Source organism: Mastigoproctus giganteus, chromosome 5, assembly GCF_048544385.1.
Source record: "Mastigoproctus giganteus isolate SK-2022 chromosome 5, ASM4854438v1, whole genome shotgun sequence".
In the NCBI taxonomy this organism is placed as follows: Eukaryota; Metazoa; Arthropoda; class Arachnida; order Uropygi; family Thelyphonidae; genus Mastigoproctus; species Mastigoproctus giganteus.
In genome coordinates, this window is record NC_143579.1 from 164,477,424 (window position 1) to 164,495,328 (window position 17,905).

General features: G+C 37.8%; 1 protein-coding gene across 4 annotated transcripts in view; it reads right to left on the minus strand.

Moving 5' to 3' along the window:
- Myo61F (unconventional myosin 61F) overlaps positions 1 to 17,905 on the minus strand; it is a 748,935-nt gene that overhangs the window by 53,647 nt on the left and 677,383 nt on the right. For all 4 annotated transcript variants that reach the window (XR_016546978.1, XM_090374260.1, XM_090374259.1 and 1 more), the window contains exons 28-29: positions 7,857 to 7,998; positions 723 to 793 (exon numbers count right to left, since the gene is read on the minus strand). Coding sequence is in view for 3 of the 4 variants with exons in the window: in XM_090374260.1 (XP_090230386.1) it covers positions 723 to 793; positions 7,857 to 7,998 (213 nt within the window). In the remaining variant the exon portion in view is untranslated. The remainder of the gene's footprint in view (positions 1 to 722; positions 794 to 7,856; positions 7,999 to 17,905) is intronic.

The following is a 17,905-nucleotide window of genomic DNA, read 5'->3' on the forward strand; positions in this document are numbered from 1 at the left end:
ACAACAACAACAACAACTCTCTCTCTCTCTCTCTCTCTCAGGATAACTCAGAATTTTTTTTTGCCTGGTGTAGAAAAAGCCTCAGGCTTCCTTGCACCATATGGCTGGTAATAATAATAGAGTCAGCAAGAGTAACTCCCTACTGTGGGACCAGCACATTCTGCTTGTGCTGATCCAGCTGATTGTTATGTATATAAAAAAAAAAAATACAAATGTTACCAACTAATGTACAAAGAGAAGAAGAGTAAGTAGATAAAAAGCAATAGACTCATATTTTAAACAATCTGAGCAACCTACAACAGAAGAATATTAATGTTCGTGACTGAATGAGATTAATAAAATCAACAACAAAACTTTTTTTTATTCTTCAGTTTTTCTTTGGGCTTGATGAGGACGGTTTCACTCATACATTCTTTTATTTTAATTTTTTGTGCAGTTTCAATCTTTCATTAATATGCTGTTGTTATCATGTCATTTATACCAATTAAGTAAGTATTTCTTTCACCTGTTACAATATTACACTCTAACAACTGTTAGGATTAAAATTTACTTCTTATTTATTTTTTTTTTTCCAAGGAGTGCATTTTTCACTATAACATGAGAGTACAGTATATGGAAAATATTCATTGTCCATTGTTGAAGAATTTTTGTATAAGGAAAATTATTGCGCTCACAAATGGAAGACTTAGATAAATATTTCTGCAATTATATTCTATTCTTACCTTGTCTTTTTTAAGTTCATTTGGTATCCTGAAGATAACTAAACCATCAGTCAAATTACTCACCGACAGGCCTGGAAATGACATAGAAAATATTATTTTTTCATATTTCTCTAAAATACATCTGTTGTAACAACGTTAAGATTTTGTAAGCTTACAGATCATTCTCTTATATGGCTAGAAAACTAGGGGTTACTATTAATTTAAACAAATTATAATTAACACTAATTCAATTTAAAACAATACAATAAAAACAATGTACAATAAAAATTTAGAACAAAACCACAATGATTACAAAGTGTTGCATATGGGTAGCAGTAACCCCAGAGAAATGTACCAACTGTGTGGTACTATACTCAGGGTAGTAGAGAATGAAAAAGACCTGGGGTAATTGTGCAGTCAGATATGAAGTTTTCTAAGCAGTGCAGACAGGCCACCAGAGCAGCTCATGGGGCCTTATCAATGATATACGGGAATTTTGCTAGTAGGGAAAAGGAGGCGATTATCCCTTTTTATAAGCAATGGTGAGGCCATTGAGTACTGTGTTCATGTCTGGAGGCCTCATTTTAGGAAGGATTTAGAGTTGCTAGAATGAGTACAGAGAAGGGCAACAAGATTGGTGAGTGGAACAACGGGTTGGTGTTAGCAAGAAAGGCTTAAGTTCTGCAAATTGCAACTTCTGGAGACTAGGCACCAGGGAGGTGATCTAATTGAGGCGTATAAGGCCTTTAATGGTTTGAGCAGGCTCAATGCTGATGGGATTCTCCCTCTTGCTCAGATTACAAACCTGTGGGGGCATAAATTCAAATTGAGGAAAGACAGTTGTAGAATGGATGCATGGAAATTTTCCTTTAGCCAGCAGGTAGTTGATTGCTGGAACAAACTTTCATCTGTTGTTGTGGAAGTTGACAGCTTAAATAAATTCAAAGAAGAACTGGACAAGCTTTTAAGCAAATGGATGGGTGAAATGGGAAGGTGTTTTTTTCTGATGCTGCATAAGCTTACTTTCTTGCATCATATGCCTTTACTAATGCTAATGATTTAAGACAAACTTAAATGAGATTTATTAAAAGAGTTGCATCTACATAAAATTCCTTTCAAAAGCAAAAGCAGTTAAGGTAAGTAAATATGAGGGGAGTTCAAAAAAGATTTGTATTCACCCAAAAGTAGTTGTGATAGAAGGTTGAATCAAATATTATATATTACTCTTTTTTTGACATAGTTACCAAACAAAATGACAAATTTTTGCCACCTCTTAATACATTTTCGTGGGGCACTTTTGTTTTAATCCTCTAACTGTCCTTCAAACCACGATTCGGCAGCAGAAATCATCTCATCATCTTCATCAGCAACAAAGTGTTTTCCACAAAGAAAGGACTTCAGGGCAGTTACCATGGAATATTGTTTTCACACATGGGGCAGTGCCTCCAAAACCTTTCTTGGGATTCTAGATTCCACTCAAAAGAGGACAGTTAGGTTAATTAATGACTCATCTCTAACAAAGTCTCTCCACTCTATGTCTCATAGACATTCTGTTTCTGCCGTATGCCTTTTGTACAGATACTTACATGCACACTATTCTTCTGAAATGTCTTTTATAATTCCTTCTCTCTCTCTCTCTTTCTCTCTTCCAAACCAGTCTGAACATGTGCCACAATCAGTCAACATCCTTTTACTATCGAACTTCAAACTCAAAGGACCAACTTTTCTTCTTCCTCCTTTATTCAGTCGACCTTCATATGTATTTCCTGAAAATTACAATCTACAGAAATTCAAGTGTAATGTCAACAAATATCTTCTTTCATCTTCTTAACCTTCAACCCATGCACAGTAATAAGTACTATAGGTTCTAATATCTCTTATGCTTGGGGTTCTCTTAAAAAAAAAGGAAAGAGGAAGAAATCTGATGGTACAAGATCGGTGAATAAGCAGGATGTGGCAATATTTCATTCTCACATTTCTGGGCATACCTCTGCAGAATGCAAAGAATGTGCAGGGACATTATTGTGGAGCAGGTTCACACTTTTTAACAGCTTTACCAGTTTTTGCCCCCCCCCCCAACAAAGTGTGTGTCAAATTCATGAATTGTTGGTGAGCCTTTGGCACTAATTTCGTACTTGACTGTAGGCGTTGTCATTTATTTGTCAACATCTAAAACTGCTTTGTCTTGTGTTTTGCCTTTATACGTATTGGTTTAACACAGCTGCTACTGTTAAGTCTTAGTTTTAATATAAGCCTTAGTTTATAGAAATATATATATATATATATATATATATATATATATATATATATTATCTCCTTTTATTTAAGGAGTAGGCATTAGTGCTAGCGTTTATTTTGGACACAGTTGGGCTGCTTCAAGTGGTCAGGAGACATTTTTGCTCATCTTCAGCATTATGCTGAGTCCTCTATTATTTATACTGGTGTTGATTATCATAGTTATACTGCACCTGATCTTAATGTGCCTACCTCTAAGCCTAAGACCAACGTTCTTTTGCTTACGGCTGCCGACAATAGCTCCCTTAAATCTAGTGCAGATGTTAAAAGTGAGGTTGTGAAAGTTTTGAAGCAGTCCATGAAAGAGGTTACAATAATATTGTTAAAGATGACTAAAAATAATGATGTTCTTGTGGAAACAACTTCCACTGCAGATACTGACTGGATTACTTATTGATCTTCTCTTAAGGACAAAAGCCTATTTTCTGAAACTCCCAAACAACTAAACCCAACTATTCTTATATATGATTTCACCAAAGCCTTAACCAAACAGGAAATTCTGGAAGCCTTTATTACAAAAACTTTCAAGAGTTGGGGTTGTCCCTTGATTAATTTTCGGAGGTGGTTTAGTTTCATTTCTCAACAGCTTCATGTTCCAGTCAGTCCCTTAATTGGACACTTGGTTTTCACCAAGACACTTCACTTTGCTCTAAATTTTCAACATCTCTATATATGTTGGACTGCCCACAGTTGTAAGCAATTAACCATGGTGGCTTGATGCTATTCTTGCTTGAGCAATGGCCACAAAATTTGGCCATTGTGCCCATTCAAGATATCTTTTTTCAGAGTGCTCTAATGAAGAGCAATCTCTGGCTTGCTGCAATTATAAGTGCAAAGAGAAGAATTACAAACACTCTGTTAGGAACCCTATTTGTCCTGAATACCTTGTCTTCAACCCTTCTTCACTCTGTAGTTTCTTTTCCTTTTACTGATTTTATTAAAATTTTACAGAAAACAAATACACAAATCTCACTTAGTTGCTGATGAAATAAAACAGTTTGTTATAGAAGATTCTATTGATCTTACCCTCATCCAGGAACCATACTTCCTTCATGGAAAAATAATAGGGATATCCTATCTCCATTAGAACAATTGTTTCTCATCACCAGTCACCTTTTGCTATACAAGGAGAGTTCAAAAAAAGATTTGTATTCACCCAGAAATAGAAGGTTGCAACAAATACCATGTATTACACATTTTAAACATAGTCACCAGACAAAATGACACATTTTTTCTACTTCAATACACTTCTGCAGGCCAGTTTTGTAGAGGTCCTCTGACTGTCCTTCAAACCACCAGTTGAAATCACTTCATCATCAGTTTTCCACAAAGAAAAGGCAGGAGAGAGGAAGGAATCCAAGGGTGCAAGGTTGGGAGAATAGCATTAATAGAGGCATATGATGCAAGAAAGCAAGCTTATCAGCATCAGCCAAAAAAAAAAAAAAAAAAAAAAAAAACCACTCCCATTTCACCTCTTTGTTCATTCAAAATACCTGTCCAGCTGAGCCTTAAATTTATTTAGGCTATCAACTTCCACAACAAGGGATGGAAGTCTGTTCCACCAACCACTACCTGCTGGCTAAAGGTAAATATCCACACATCTATCTTTCCTCAATTTGAATTTATGCCCTCTCAGGTGATTATTCTGAGCAAGAGGAAGAATCCCATCAGCATTGAGCATGCTCAAACCATTCAAGGCTTTATACACCTCTATCAGATCACCTCGCCAGTGCCTAGTCTCCAGACACTGTAATTTGCAAAACTTTAGCCTTTCTTCATAAGAGAACCCTTTGTTCCATTCACTAATCTTGTTGCCCTTCTCTGTACTCGTTCCAGCAGCTCTACATCCTCTTGAAATGAGGCCTCCAGACCCGTATACAGTACTCAAGGTGTGGCCTGACCATTGCCTTATACAAGCAAATAATCACCTCCTTATCCCTGCTAGAAAAATTCCTATATATCATCGACAAGACACCATGAGCTACTCTTGCAGCCCATCTGCACTGCTCAGAAAACTTCATATCTGCTTGCACAATTACTCCCAGGTCTTTTTCATTCTCTACCACTTTCAGTGTAGTACCACAGAGTTGATACGTTACTCTGGGATTACTGTTTCCCATATGTAGTACTTTACATTTCTCAATGTTAAACTTCATTTGCCACCTCTCAGCCCATCTGCTCAAACTTTCCAGATCCTGTTGCAGCAGCATACTGTCAGTAGTGTCCTTATCAACCCTGCCAACCTTTGTATCATCTACAAATTTGGACATTAAGCTTGATATACCATCATCAATATCATTTATAAATACAGAAAACAACAATGGACCCAACACTGAACCTGAGGGACTCCATTAATAACATTAGTCCACGAAGAGCAGTGTCCATTGATTACCACTCTCTGTCTTCTCCCCTCAACCATCCCTTTATCCATAGCAGAAATTTGCCTCCAATTCCACACTGCTCCTTAATTTCCAATGCCACACTGCTCTAAATTTAATGTATTAAATGCCAAACTACCCTATAACCTCTCACCAGCTTGGAATCTCAAGCATCTGAGATTACCACATGTATCAAAGAGCATCACGGGAACACAGAGTCTTTTAAATACATGCGTTCACTCCCTCCCACTATCGCCAACTGAAGACGTTAACAACGAAAGCCAATTCGTTATGGCTCTTGGCCTCCTCAGTTTAACTTTCCTAGCTTTATCATTTCAACTTTTAATTCATGACAACCAAGGATGAAGATGTGCACTTCTATTTCCTTAAGCATATTTTAAACTCCATTTCCAAAATTTAAACGTATCCATATTAATTCCAATTTTTTAAACCCAACTACCATTTTATCCTATCTCAACACGTCAATTGCAGATTATATAAAATGGTGAGTACCGCAAATTAAGCTATGCTATTAATTTGAGCCAATTTAAATCAGTACTTTAAGAATTCTACAATTTATCTAATTGTAATTTATATGTTTATCACCAGTAATATTCAAAAACAGAACCCTTTCAGGTCTACACCATGAAATCTACCATTAGATCACATAAGATTATGCAAATGGATTGACTTAAGGTGGGATTACCAGGCAATACAATTACCCAAGAAAATGACTGACAGATTAAACGTGCTTCTGCATCAGTGAAGACATTGCTATAGCACAGCTTTTTATGTGGATGCATATAACTGATAACCAAATTTAACAAGGTTAAATTCAGTGAATGATCAAGTTTTGGATCTTTAATTCACAAAGTACAACCAAACAACAAAAGGCCATCTACAAACAGGGCCGTGCAAAAACGTAGCCGTGAATATGCAAAAATCGGTGAATGGCAAAGCTGTGAATCACAACATTCTACTATATTAATTTTGTACTATATTTATGAGGGTAGACGAAAAAGTAATGCCACTTAGTTCATATCAGCACTAGGTGACAGCAAATTACAACTGGTTTTTCAAGCAAAGTTAACCCTGAAAAATCTGCCATCATGGTCTTCTCACTGAAATCCACACCAACCATAATCCAGCTGCAGATTGACAGAGTCTTGATCCTCCGGGCCAAAAAAAGCAAAGAGATCTGGGTGTAATCTTTGAGAGAAAACTAAAATTCCATCTTCATATAGAAGAGATCTGTGCCAAATTCAATAGGAAATGGTGGATTGCCAAGCAGCACTTGTTACATATTCAGAATACAAATCTGATAAAAATGTATATCAGAATGATCATTTTCGAAGGCATACTGTATGGAGTAGAGTTGTGTGGCTTGGCTGCAAACACAACAGTTAAACCATTAAAAGCTGCAGAATACTGGTTGCTGAAGTGGTCGACTGGAAGTGTCATCTCCCACCACAGCAGCACACATCACCAATGGCTAAAGCACCGAACTTAACCAGATTTTCAGCCTTAATACACGAAAGAAGACTAATCTTCACCATCAAAATGATCACTGGAAGAATCTCAGTGCCCAACATTTGGGACATTGCATGCTAGAGGATCTCCCAACCAGTGCTCCACTCCACTCTGAAGCTTCTTGGTCTTCCTTTGAGGCTACAAGATTGGTAGCCTTCTTGGTCTTCCTCTGAGGCTACATTTTAAAGATTGGTTCCTCCCTTATAAGAAGCTCCATCTACCTCAATCCTTGGATGCCAACCTGTGCAAAATCGTAGATGACAAAAAGTATAGCCAGCTCATCCTAGATCTGCATGTGTGTTCCACAACCAGCAATTGATGTGAGATCACTTCAGCTTGGCAAGGATTTCACGGAAAACTGAATTCAAGAAAAATATTCTGTGTAATTTTTTATGTATTATTATTATTTTATTTTATTAATTTTTAAGGAAATATAATTTGCTCTATGTTATTTATTTATCCTGTATTATATTTCCGGCAAAATGATATCTCAGCCACTTGTTAACCCTTGTCTTAGTACCGTGAAGGGTTTGTAAAGTCTGGGTACTACGTGTACTTTTGCACCTTACAATAAAGATCATATTATTATTTATTTACTAAGTAAAGCGTATTTATGCTTTACTTAGTAAATAAATGGAAAAAAATGGTAATATTTTTTCAGCTATAACGTGCTTCTCTTATAACATGTGTATTAAAGCTGTCACCTGAAATCCACCTTATATCGGGGTTGCACTGTATTATATTATAATAAATAAATTACAAAAAATTAGGAGGCAAGAATCATTTTAAGTTTTTTTAAATAAATTATAAGAAAACACCTGCAAAAAAATAATTATTTAATAAATTACTTAATTAAATTTTCCAATTTGCTACAAACCAAGGAAAATTGAATATATGGATGATTAATCTCAATTTATTTTGATGCAATCTCATTGCTTATTTTTAAAAATACCTATTAGATCTTTTAGTGATAACCGTTGCTTCATTTTAAAATCCTTCTCATCTAGTAAGTAAATGGCTCCATCTGTTAGCACAAGTATCCTAGATCTTGGTTTATACCCATGGCGGTCATACTTTGTAACCTGTATGCAGTACTAAAATGATATAATAAAAACAAATATTAATTTAATGCAGTGTTATATCTTATTTAATAAAAACCCAATTGACCCTTTGAGAGCCATGTTTTACTTAAAAACAAATTAATTTTTTAAATCCATTCGTGAATAGTTTTAAAAAGTTTGAAAATAAAATAAGACTATTTTTTGGATAATTGGTACTTTAAAGTTAAACTATGTATCGACCTACAGTGTGGTCCATTCAGTGCTTATTCACACTCTGTAATTGTTGATATCCTCCTACAGAGTTGCACCCTGTTCCCCCAGAATAGCACTTCACACCAAACAGCTTGGGAGTAGTTATCCATTAGGATTTGGGTGCCTGGGAGGCCCATTTGTTAAAATAAAAAAACACTCATCAGTCTGACTTTTCAATCAACTATAATGCACAGTGCACATGCCTTCAAAGAGTGTTCTTTGATTTAAATAACCTTTTAACTTAGTGGTGGAAGTCACTTAGTGGTGGAGTTCACACTGATTGGGGCAAACCTGTTCCTAGAATTTCCCAAGTTTGCTGAACTGGTCCCTAAGGCTGTTTCACACCGAACGGCATGCAAGCTATGCTACTTTTGATCTATGTTTGGTTTTTCTTTTTTACCTTGAAAAGGGGGAGAAGGTGATAGAGAACTGTTTTTAAAATTTTTTAATTCCCACCACTGTTTTAACTGATATTGTAATTAACAAGAAAATAGCTGAATTGCAGGCCAAACTGGAAATGCTGTAAAGCATTTCCAATTTATGAAAGGAGAACTTTAAGAGTCTCTGTTTATTGCCCAAAAGTTAATTTTCATGGCCCTTAAGTAATTTGGTATGTTAATTGCTGTAGCTGTTTGTACTGGCAAAAATTTCCTGTGTCCATGCAGGGCTGCTCAGAAGCACGGGGACTGCATGATCAACACACAGGTGGCAAATACCGCAAAAATTGAAAACCAGATGCATTATCTTGCTTGCCCTAAACCACAAAGACTAGGAATCAGTTATTACTATGCTAACCAGAGACACATCTAAATTACGGAACCTATGATCCCCGTGTTTAATGTTCTGAACTGAATAGTGCATTGAGTGGAACCATTCCTGTAATTAGCATTTATTCCGTAGTGTTCAGAGAGCAGAATAAACAATGACCATGCAGAGTAAAGGTCTATCAGTCACTCCAAAGCATGCAGTTTCATTAAATTTATGGTTTTGAGGTTAATTTGCCATTTTCACAACAACATTCTGCCTCTGTTACTTTGTTTCTGTGCAGTCAACAAGACCCAGACTTTTTCACTGGCCATGAATAATATATTTTATAACCTTTTTATGGGTATCTGTTCTGTTTTCGTTTGTGGTGGGAAAATTTGTTGCAAAGTTACTTGGGAAACGAGAGTTTTCAAAAAGATGGATGAATAATGAGAAAGTAGTTCACGAAACAACACCATACAGCAATCCTAGGCATATGCATTTTTTTTTTATTATCTACAAGCACACTAGTACTGCACTGCAAGAGCCGAAACTCATCTGCACTTTATTGCTCTTGTAGGGGAAAATATTATTTTTCAATCCTTAGCTGTCCTCTCCCATCTAAAAAGTCAGATACATAAGGGCACGTTACTGCCCTGTCCCATGGAGGTGGATCTTTATTATCTAAACTTTAGCTCTTTTTTTTTTTTATTTATTTATTTTTTAACTTTTAACTTAAAGCATTTGAATCTCAAAATCATCATGAACTCAATGCATTTACAACTCATTGAGACAATTTGTTTCTAAAAAAAAAAAAAAAAAAAAACTTAACTATAAAACTCAATATTTTTGTATATTTTAAAATTTTATACTTTTTATATATATTTTTGTATATCATAAAACTCACAACATAAAACTGTAAAGTTTAAAAACTCATAAATTTCTAAAATAAAAACTCACTATTTACATATATACAATTACAAAGTAAAGGAATTTTCCTTTGATCCCCCAATCGACCTGCACTACTTTCTTCAACTTCATATAAACTGATCTCATTTTATCCTTCATATACCGGGCATGATGCAAGAATGTCAATCTTTCATCTACAATAACTCCCAGGTATCCGACCAAGGTGGACATATGATATGGGGCTATTAAACAGCTTCGCTGTCAGGTGTCAACTTTCGCTCAGCTTACCTCTTAACATTACCATATGGGTCTTGCTATGTGAGATTTCCTTTTCTTTCTCAACCCAGGTCTCCACCATTGACAAAGCCATTTTTAGATCTTTCTTCAAGCTGCTTCCTTGACCATGCATACACCAACAACATTAAGTCATCAGCATAAGCAATTGGGTCACAGCCTGTCCATGGTTTTTCCAATAATTCATCTATTACCATATTCCAACTATACAGTCCAATGATGAATCCTGGAATCCTCTCATCACTCTTTTCTTAATCTTAGTGAACTTTGTTACTATACTCACATCTCTCTCTCTCTCTCTCTCTCTCTCTCTCTCTCTCTCTCTCTCTCTCTCTCTCTCTCTCTCTCTAAAATAACTATTCATGATACCATACATCTTTTTTTTTTCTTTTCTTTTTCTTTTTTTTTTTTTATGAGAACCTCAAACACGAGAGGTATTATAACCTATAGTACTTAGTACCATGCTTCGGTTGGAGGTTGAGAAGACGAAAGAAGATATTTGTTGATATTGGACTTGAACTTCTGTAGATTGTAATTTTCAGGAAATACGTATGAAGGAAGATTGTTCCAGAAAACGGCAGTTGAATGAATAAATGAGGAAGATGAAAAGTTGGTTCTGTGGGTTTGAAGTTGGACAGTAAATGGATGTTGGTTGGTGGCGGCACGTGTTCGGACTGTTTTGAAAGAGAGAGCGGGAATTATAGAAGCCAATTCAGAAGAACAGTGCCCATGGAAGTATCTGTAGAAGAGGCATGCAGCAGAAACAGTGCGTCTATGAGAAAGCGAGTGGAGAGACTCTGTTAGAGATGAATCATTAATTAACCTAACTGCCCTCTTCTGAATGGAATCAAGGAGCCTGAGAGAGGTTTTGGGGGCACCACCCCAGATGTGGGAACAATATTCCATGGCAGGGCGGATTTGCGATTTATACAGAGTGAGCAGCTGTTTGGGAGAAAAGTAACGCCGAGAGCGAAAGAGAAAACCAAGTTTTTTAGATGCAGAAGAAGCAATATTTGTAATGTGCTTGTGCCAAGAGAGATTAGAAGTCAGGGTAATCCCCAAAAGAGATATATCATTTTGCCTAGAAATTGGAGTGTCACTAAAGATAAGCATAGGAGCAGAAGAATCCTTTTTGCGAGATATAAGACAAGATTGAGTTTTAGAAGGGTTGAAATCAACTAAGTTGTCTTTACCCCACTGGAGAATTACCTGAAGATCGGCATTTAAGGAATTGGCAGCAGATTTTCGAGAACTTGAAGCTGATTGAGCTGGACAAGGTTTCTCAAAATGGAAAGTTGAATGCAATGTGCTATCATCGGCAAAACTATGGATAGGATTTCCAGTCAATGGAAGAAGGTCATTGATATACAAGAGGAAAAGAGTGGGGGAAAGAACTGAACCTTGGGGGGACACCGGCATTAGTGGAGAAGTTAGAACACAGAGAGCCATCTACCATCACCCTCAGTGAGCGATCAGAGAGAAAACTGGATAACCAATTACTAAAAACAGTTGGCAAACCATAAGATGGAAGCTTGTTTAGAAGACCTTTATGCCAAACACGATCAAAAGCCTTTGAGATGTCAAGAGCAACTACTTGTGTTTCACCGAACCTTTCCATTGAATTAGTCCATAAATGGGTGACATAAGCCAGAATATCACCAGTGGATCGACACTGACGGAATCCATACTGGCGATCGTTGATCAGACGGAAGGTTTCTAGGTAGTTTAAGAGTTGGCGGTTAATTGATTTCTCCATTACTTTAGAAAGAGTAGAAGTAATTGCAATGGGACGATAATTGGATGGGAGGGATTTGTCATCCTTTTTAGGAACTGGCTGGATATGAGCAAATTTCCAAGCAGAAGGAAAAACACCTTTGGAATAAGAAAGTGAAAAAAGGCGGCAAAGAATAGGAGTAAGTTCAGGAGCACAGGTTTTGAGAACAAGTGGAGAAATACCATCAGGACCTGGAGCTTTCTTACCATCAAGATTCATCAAAATCCTTCTGATATCCTTTTGACGGAAGACCACAGGAGGCATTGAATGGAGCGTGTTAGGAATGGTGGGAGGTGTTTTACCAAGATCATTAATACATGAGCTTGAAGAAAAATGGGATGTTAGCAGGTCAGCTTTATCCTTGGCTGAAGTGACAACAGAACCATCTGGTTTGGACAGAGGTGGGAGCAGAGATGGGCAAAAGTTGCGGCCAATAGCTTGGGCAAGAGACCAGAATGCTCGGCTACCATTAGGGCAAGAAGCAAGTTTTCTACTCTTAGACTGTTCAAACTCTAGTTTGGACTGATTAATAACTGCTTTACAATTGTTGCGAGCTTTGGTGTAGGCAGAAAATGAAACTGAAGAATTAGAAACAAGCCAATTACGATATGCAACGTTCTTCTGTTGGACAGCCTTAGCACATTTATTGGAAAACCAAGGTTTAGATCAAGGACGAGATTTTAAAGTGGAGTGTGGGATAAAGGATTCCATTCCTGCAAGAATAATTTCACTGACGCGATCTGAGCAAACGTTGACATCAGAAGTTTTGAAACAGTAATCAGACCAAGGAAAAGAAGTCTCGCAGGTCATTCCATTTTGCATTCTTGTAATGCCAAACAATACGAGGTTGGGAATAGCCATGAGATAAAGGTTCCATTGGAGAAGAGACAATCACCAAGTTGTGATCTGAAGTGCCTAAAGGACCTCTCACTTCAACCTTGTACTTAGAAGGGTTGTTTGTGAGAAAAAGATCAAGCATATTGGCTGTATGATTAGGATTGTCCGGTATTCTTGTAGGTAAATGAACAATCTGTGCTAGGTCATTAGTAATTGCAAAAGCCTCAGCATCTCGACCTGCTGGGTCGGTGTGACTAGAAAACGGAAGCCAGCTGGAGTTGTGAACGTTAAAATCACCAAGGAAAATTACCTCACTGTTAGGAAAGTTGGACTGGAGAAAGTCAAGTTGCAAAGAGAGGAAGTCAAAGAGCTCCAAGTGATTAGTGGAGTTGGGAGAACGGTAGAGACAACAGATGAATTTTACACAATGAGGTAGAGAGATTTTAAGCCAGAGAAGATCAAAAAGAGGAGATTCCAAATTGCCAAGTCTCTGACAGGGAATATCAGAACGGACATATGCACAAGTACCACCTTTGAGGCGAAAGGAATCATACAGCAAATAATTTGGATATCTGAGATGAGCAGTAGTTGAATCAACTGATAACTGAGATTCAGTCAGAAAAAGTACATGGGGTTTGGAAGACTGCAAGTGGAAATGGACAACATTGAGATTAGAATTGAGACCACATATATTTGTGAAATGAATTAAGAAGTCCTTGGGAGGTTTAGATCTTTTCGCAGATAAGCTTGCTCTATTATTTTGACAATTCATTGTGTATTCAATAGTAAGAAAAAGTGGGTGGGACATGCTGTATGAAGTAATGAAATTTTTGGATATGGCGTACATGTGGTAAGAATATACCCAGATCCTTGACATAACGTGGCCTCGACAATGCTCCCCGCATACACACTACTCGGACTCCCTCCAGTCACTATCTGGCAGAGTAGAGGTAGCAAGATTATACACTAGCTGATCCGGAAGCTTCCTAGAGAGTTACCAATAGGTTCAGTCCAGTGTACTAACTAGCGGCCGGCCGGCCTGCGAACACCATTTTAGAGCTGTACCCTCGAAATGTAAGGAATATTGGATCTCACCACGACATTCATCATAACCTCAAAAATCATCAATCATACTGCATGATGGAAGAGATAGGGAAGGGTTGGCCGGAACTTAGCTCTAGAGACTAAACATGGGTTCCACCACTTCAAGCCTCCAATAAGCAAAGTGGTGGTATTTCACCGGTTGATGAGAGTCATCTACCACCTAGTACTGCCTGGTAACATAAGGGGCAGTGTTCCTCCATGTAATGTGGGCGCCACACCTCGACCCCTGCTTACGTTGGTTCACACCTGGGTGGTCACCCACCATGTACTTGTGCATGAAAGTTATACCCAGGATTACTAACAGTCCCACCATCGTGAAGGTGCAAGCAGAGGATTTGGCTGTCATAGACCGTCCGGACTTCACCGAAATTGGGTCCACTTTGACTAGAGTGTCACCCGAATATCAGTTCCATCAGCGTTTTAGACTCCCAGGTAGCAAGAACAGCTTGTCTGGCATATCTGAGAGAATGTCTGTGACAACTTCAAGGACCAGATGTACAATCTGAATAGTACATCTCATATCTCTTAACCAGGCAAAGAAACTTTACCACCATAATCGATCAAACGCCCCCTTAAAGTCAATAAAGATACCTGGGACATTGTTTATGCACAGCATCTTCAGTAGATCTACCACTCCTAAACCCATATTGCTTGGAGCTGCACACCTTTTTCTCTTCATAAACTTTATTAATTCTCATCATAATTAACCTTTCTAACACCTTTCACAATACTGGTAACAGAGCAATGGGGCCTATATGAAGAGGGATCTTTTACATCCTTTTCAGGATTCTTGAGTCTAGAATCTTTACATACAATTCTTTCCAAAACCTTGGAAATACTTTATCCTTCAAGCATTTATTATATAAATGCAGTAGCTCCGGCCCATGTTTCAAACCAAATCTCTTCACAACTTCAGGTAAGATACCATCATTACTTGGTGCCTTCTTATTCTTTGTTTTTTCTAAAGCTACCTTTAACTCTTTCATTGAAAAGTCTGACTCATATCCCTCTCCTTCATATTCAGAGTTCAGTCATCTAATCTCCCTTTGCTCTTCATTCTCAGTTCCTGCACGATCCTCCGTAAAATCCATGGAGGACATCCAATCATAACTTCTAATGTCTGACTCATATCCCTCTCCTTCATATTCAGAGTTCAGTCATCTAATCTCCCTTTGCTCTTCATTTTCAGTTCCTGCACGATCCTCCGTAAAATCCATGAAGGACATCCAATCATAACTTCTAATTCCACTATTCTCTACAGTATTTTTTTTTTTTTTATGAAAACCCCAAACACGAGAGATAACAGAACCTATAGTACTTAGTACCGTGCTTCCGTTGCAGGTTGAGAAGACGAAAGAAGATATTTGTTGACGTTAGACTTTAATTTCTGTAGACTGTAATTTTCAGAAAATACATATGAAGGAAGGGGTTGTTCCAGAAAACAGCAGTTGAATGAATAAACGAGGAAGATGAAAAGTTGGTTCTGTGAGTTTGAAGTTGGGCAGTAAATGGATGTTGGCAGCACGTGTTCGGACTGTTTTGAAAGAGAGAGCACGGGAATTATAGAAGCCAATTCAGAAAAACACTGCCCGTAGAAGTATCTATAGAAAAGGCATGCAGCAGGAACAGAACCACCCCAGATGTGGAAACAATATTCCATGGGTAGGGTGGATTTGCGATTTGTACAGAGTGAACAGCTCTTTGGAAGAAAAGTAAAGACAAGAGCGAAAGAGAAAACCAAGTTTTTTAGATGCAGAGGAAGCAATATTTGTAATGTGCTTGTGCCAAGAGAGATTAGAAATCAGGGTAATCTCCAAAAGAGATATATCAACTTTCCTAGAAATCAAAGTTCCACCGTAGATAAGCATAGGGGCAGAAGAGTCCTTTTTGTGAGATAAAAGAGAAGACTGAGTTTTAGAAGGATTGAAATCAATTAAGTTGTCTTTGCCCCACTGGAGAATTACCTGGAGATCGGCACATAAGGAATTGGTGGCGGATATTTGAGAAGTTGAAGCTGATTGAGCAAGGCAAGGTTTTTCAAAATGGAAAGTGGAATGCAATGTGCTATCATCGGCACAACTATGGATAGGATTTCCAGTCAATGGAAGAAGGTCATTAATATACAAGAGGAAAAGAGTGAGGGAAAGAACTGAACCTTGGAGGACACCAGCATTAGTGGAGAAGTTAGAAGACAGAGAGCCATCTACCACCATCTTCAGTGAGCAATCAGAAAACTGGATAACCAATTATAAAAAACAGTTGGCAAACCATAAGATGGAAGCTTGTTTAGAAGACCTTTATGCCAAACACAATTGAAAGCCTTTGAGACATCAAGAGCAACTGCTTGTGTTTCACCAAACTTTTCCATCAAATTTGTCCATAGATGGGTAACGTAAGTCAGAATATCACCAGTGGATCGACACTGATGGAATCCATACTGGCAATCGTTGATCAGTCTGAAGGTTTCTAGGTAGTTTAAGAGTTGGCAGTTAATTGATTTCTCCATTACTTTAGAAAGAGTAGAAGTAATTGCAATTGGAAGATAACTGGATTGGGGGGACTTGTCACCCTTTTTAGGAACTGGCTGGATATGAGCAAATTTCCAAGCAGAAGGAAAAACACCTTTGGAATAAGAAAGTGAGAAAATGTGGCAAACAAGAGGAGAAATACCATCAGGACCTGGAGATTTCTTAGCATCGAGATTGGTAAAAATCCTTCTGACATCATTTTGACGGAACACCACAGGAGGCACTGGATGGAGCGTGTTGGGAATGATGGGAGGTGTTTTACCAAGATCATTAATACATGAGTTGGAAGAAAAATGGGATGCTACCAGGTCAGCTTTATCCTTGGCTGAAGTGACAACACAATCTGGTTTTGACAGAGGTGGGAGCAGAGATAGGCAAAAGTTGCGGCCAATAGTTTTGGCAAGAGACCAGAATGCTCGGATACCATTAGGGCAAGAAGCAAGTTTTCTACTCTCAGCCTGTTCAAAATCTAGTTTGGGCTGATTAATGAATGCTTTACAATTGTTGCGAGTTTTGGTGTAGGCAGAAAATGAAACTGAAGAATTGGAAACAAGCCAATTATGATATGCAACATTCTTCTCTTGAACAGCCTTAGCAAATTTATTGGAAAACCAAGATTTAGACAAAGGACGAGATTTTAAAGTGAAGTGTGGAATAAAAGATTGAATTCCTACAAGAATAATTTCACTCACATGATCAGAGCAAACGTTGGCATCAGAAGTTTTGAAACAGTAGTCCAACCAAGGAAAAGAAGAAAAGAAATCTTGCAGGTCGTCCCATTTTGCATTCTTGTAATGCCAAACAATGCAAGGTTGGGAAAAGCCATGAGATAAAGGCTCCATTGGAGAAGAGACAATCACCAAGTTGTGATCTGAGGTACCTAAAAGACCACTCACTTTGAACGTGTACTTAGAAGGGTTGTTTGTGAGAAAAATATCAAGCATGCTTGCTGTATGGTTAGGATTGTCCATTGTAGGTAAATGTACAATCTGTGCAAGGTCATTGGAAATTGCAAAAGCCTCAGCATCTCGACCAGCTGGGTCGGTGTGACTAGAAAATGTAAGCCAGCTGCAGTTGTGAACATTAAAATTACCAAGGAAAATTAACTCACTGTTAGGAAAGTTGGACTGGAGAAAGTTAAGTTGCAAAGAGAGGAAGTCAAAGAGAGAGAGCTCCAAGTGATTAGTGGAGTTGGGAGAACGGTAGAGACATCAGATGAATTTGACACAATGAGGTGGAGAGATTTTAAGCCAGAGAAGATCGAAGAGAGGAGATTCCGAATTAGTAATTCTCTGACAAAGAATATCAGAACGTATATACGCACAAGTACCACCTTTGAGGTGAAAGGAATTATACAACGAATAATTTGGGCAACTGAGATGAGCAGTACTTGAATCAACCAATAACTGAGATTCTGTCAGAAAAAGTACATGGGGTTTGGCAGACTGCAAGTGGAAATGGACATCGTTGAGATTAGAATTGAAACCAGTATATTTGT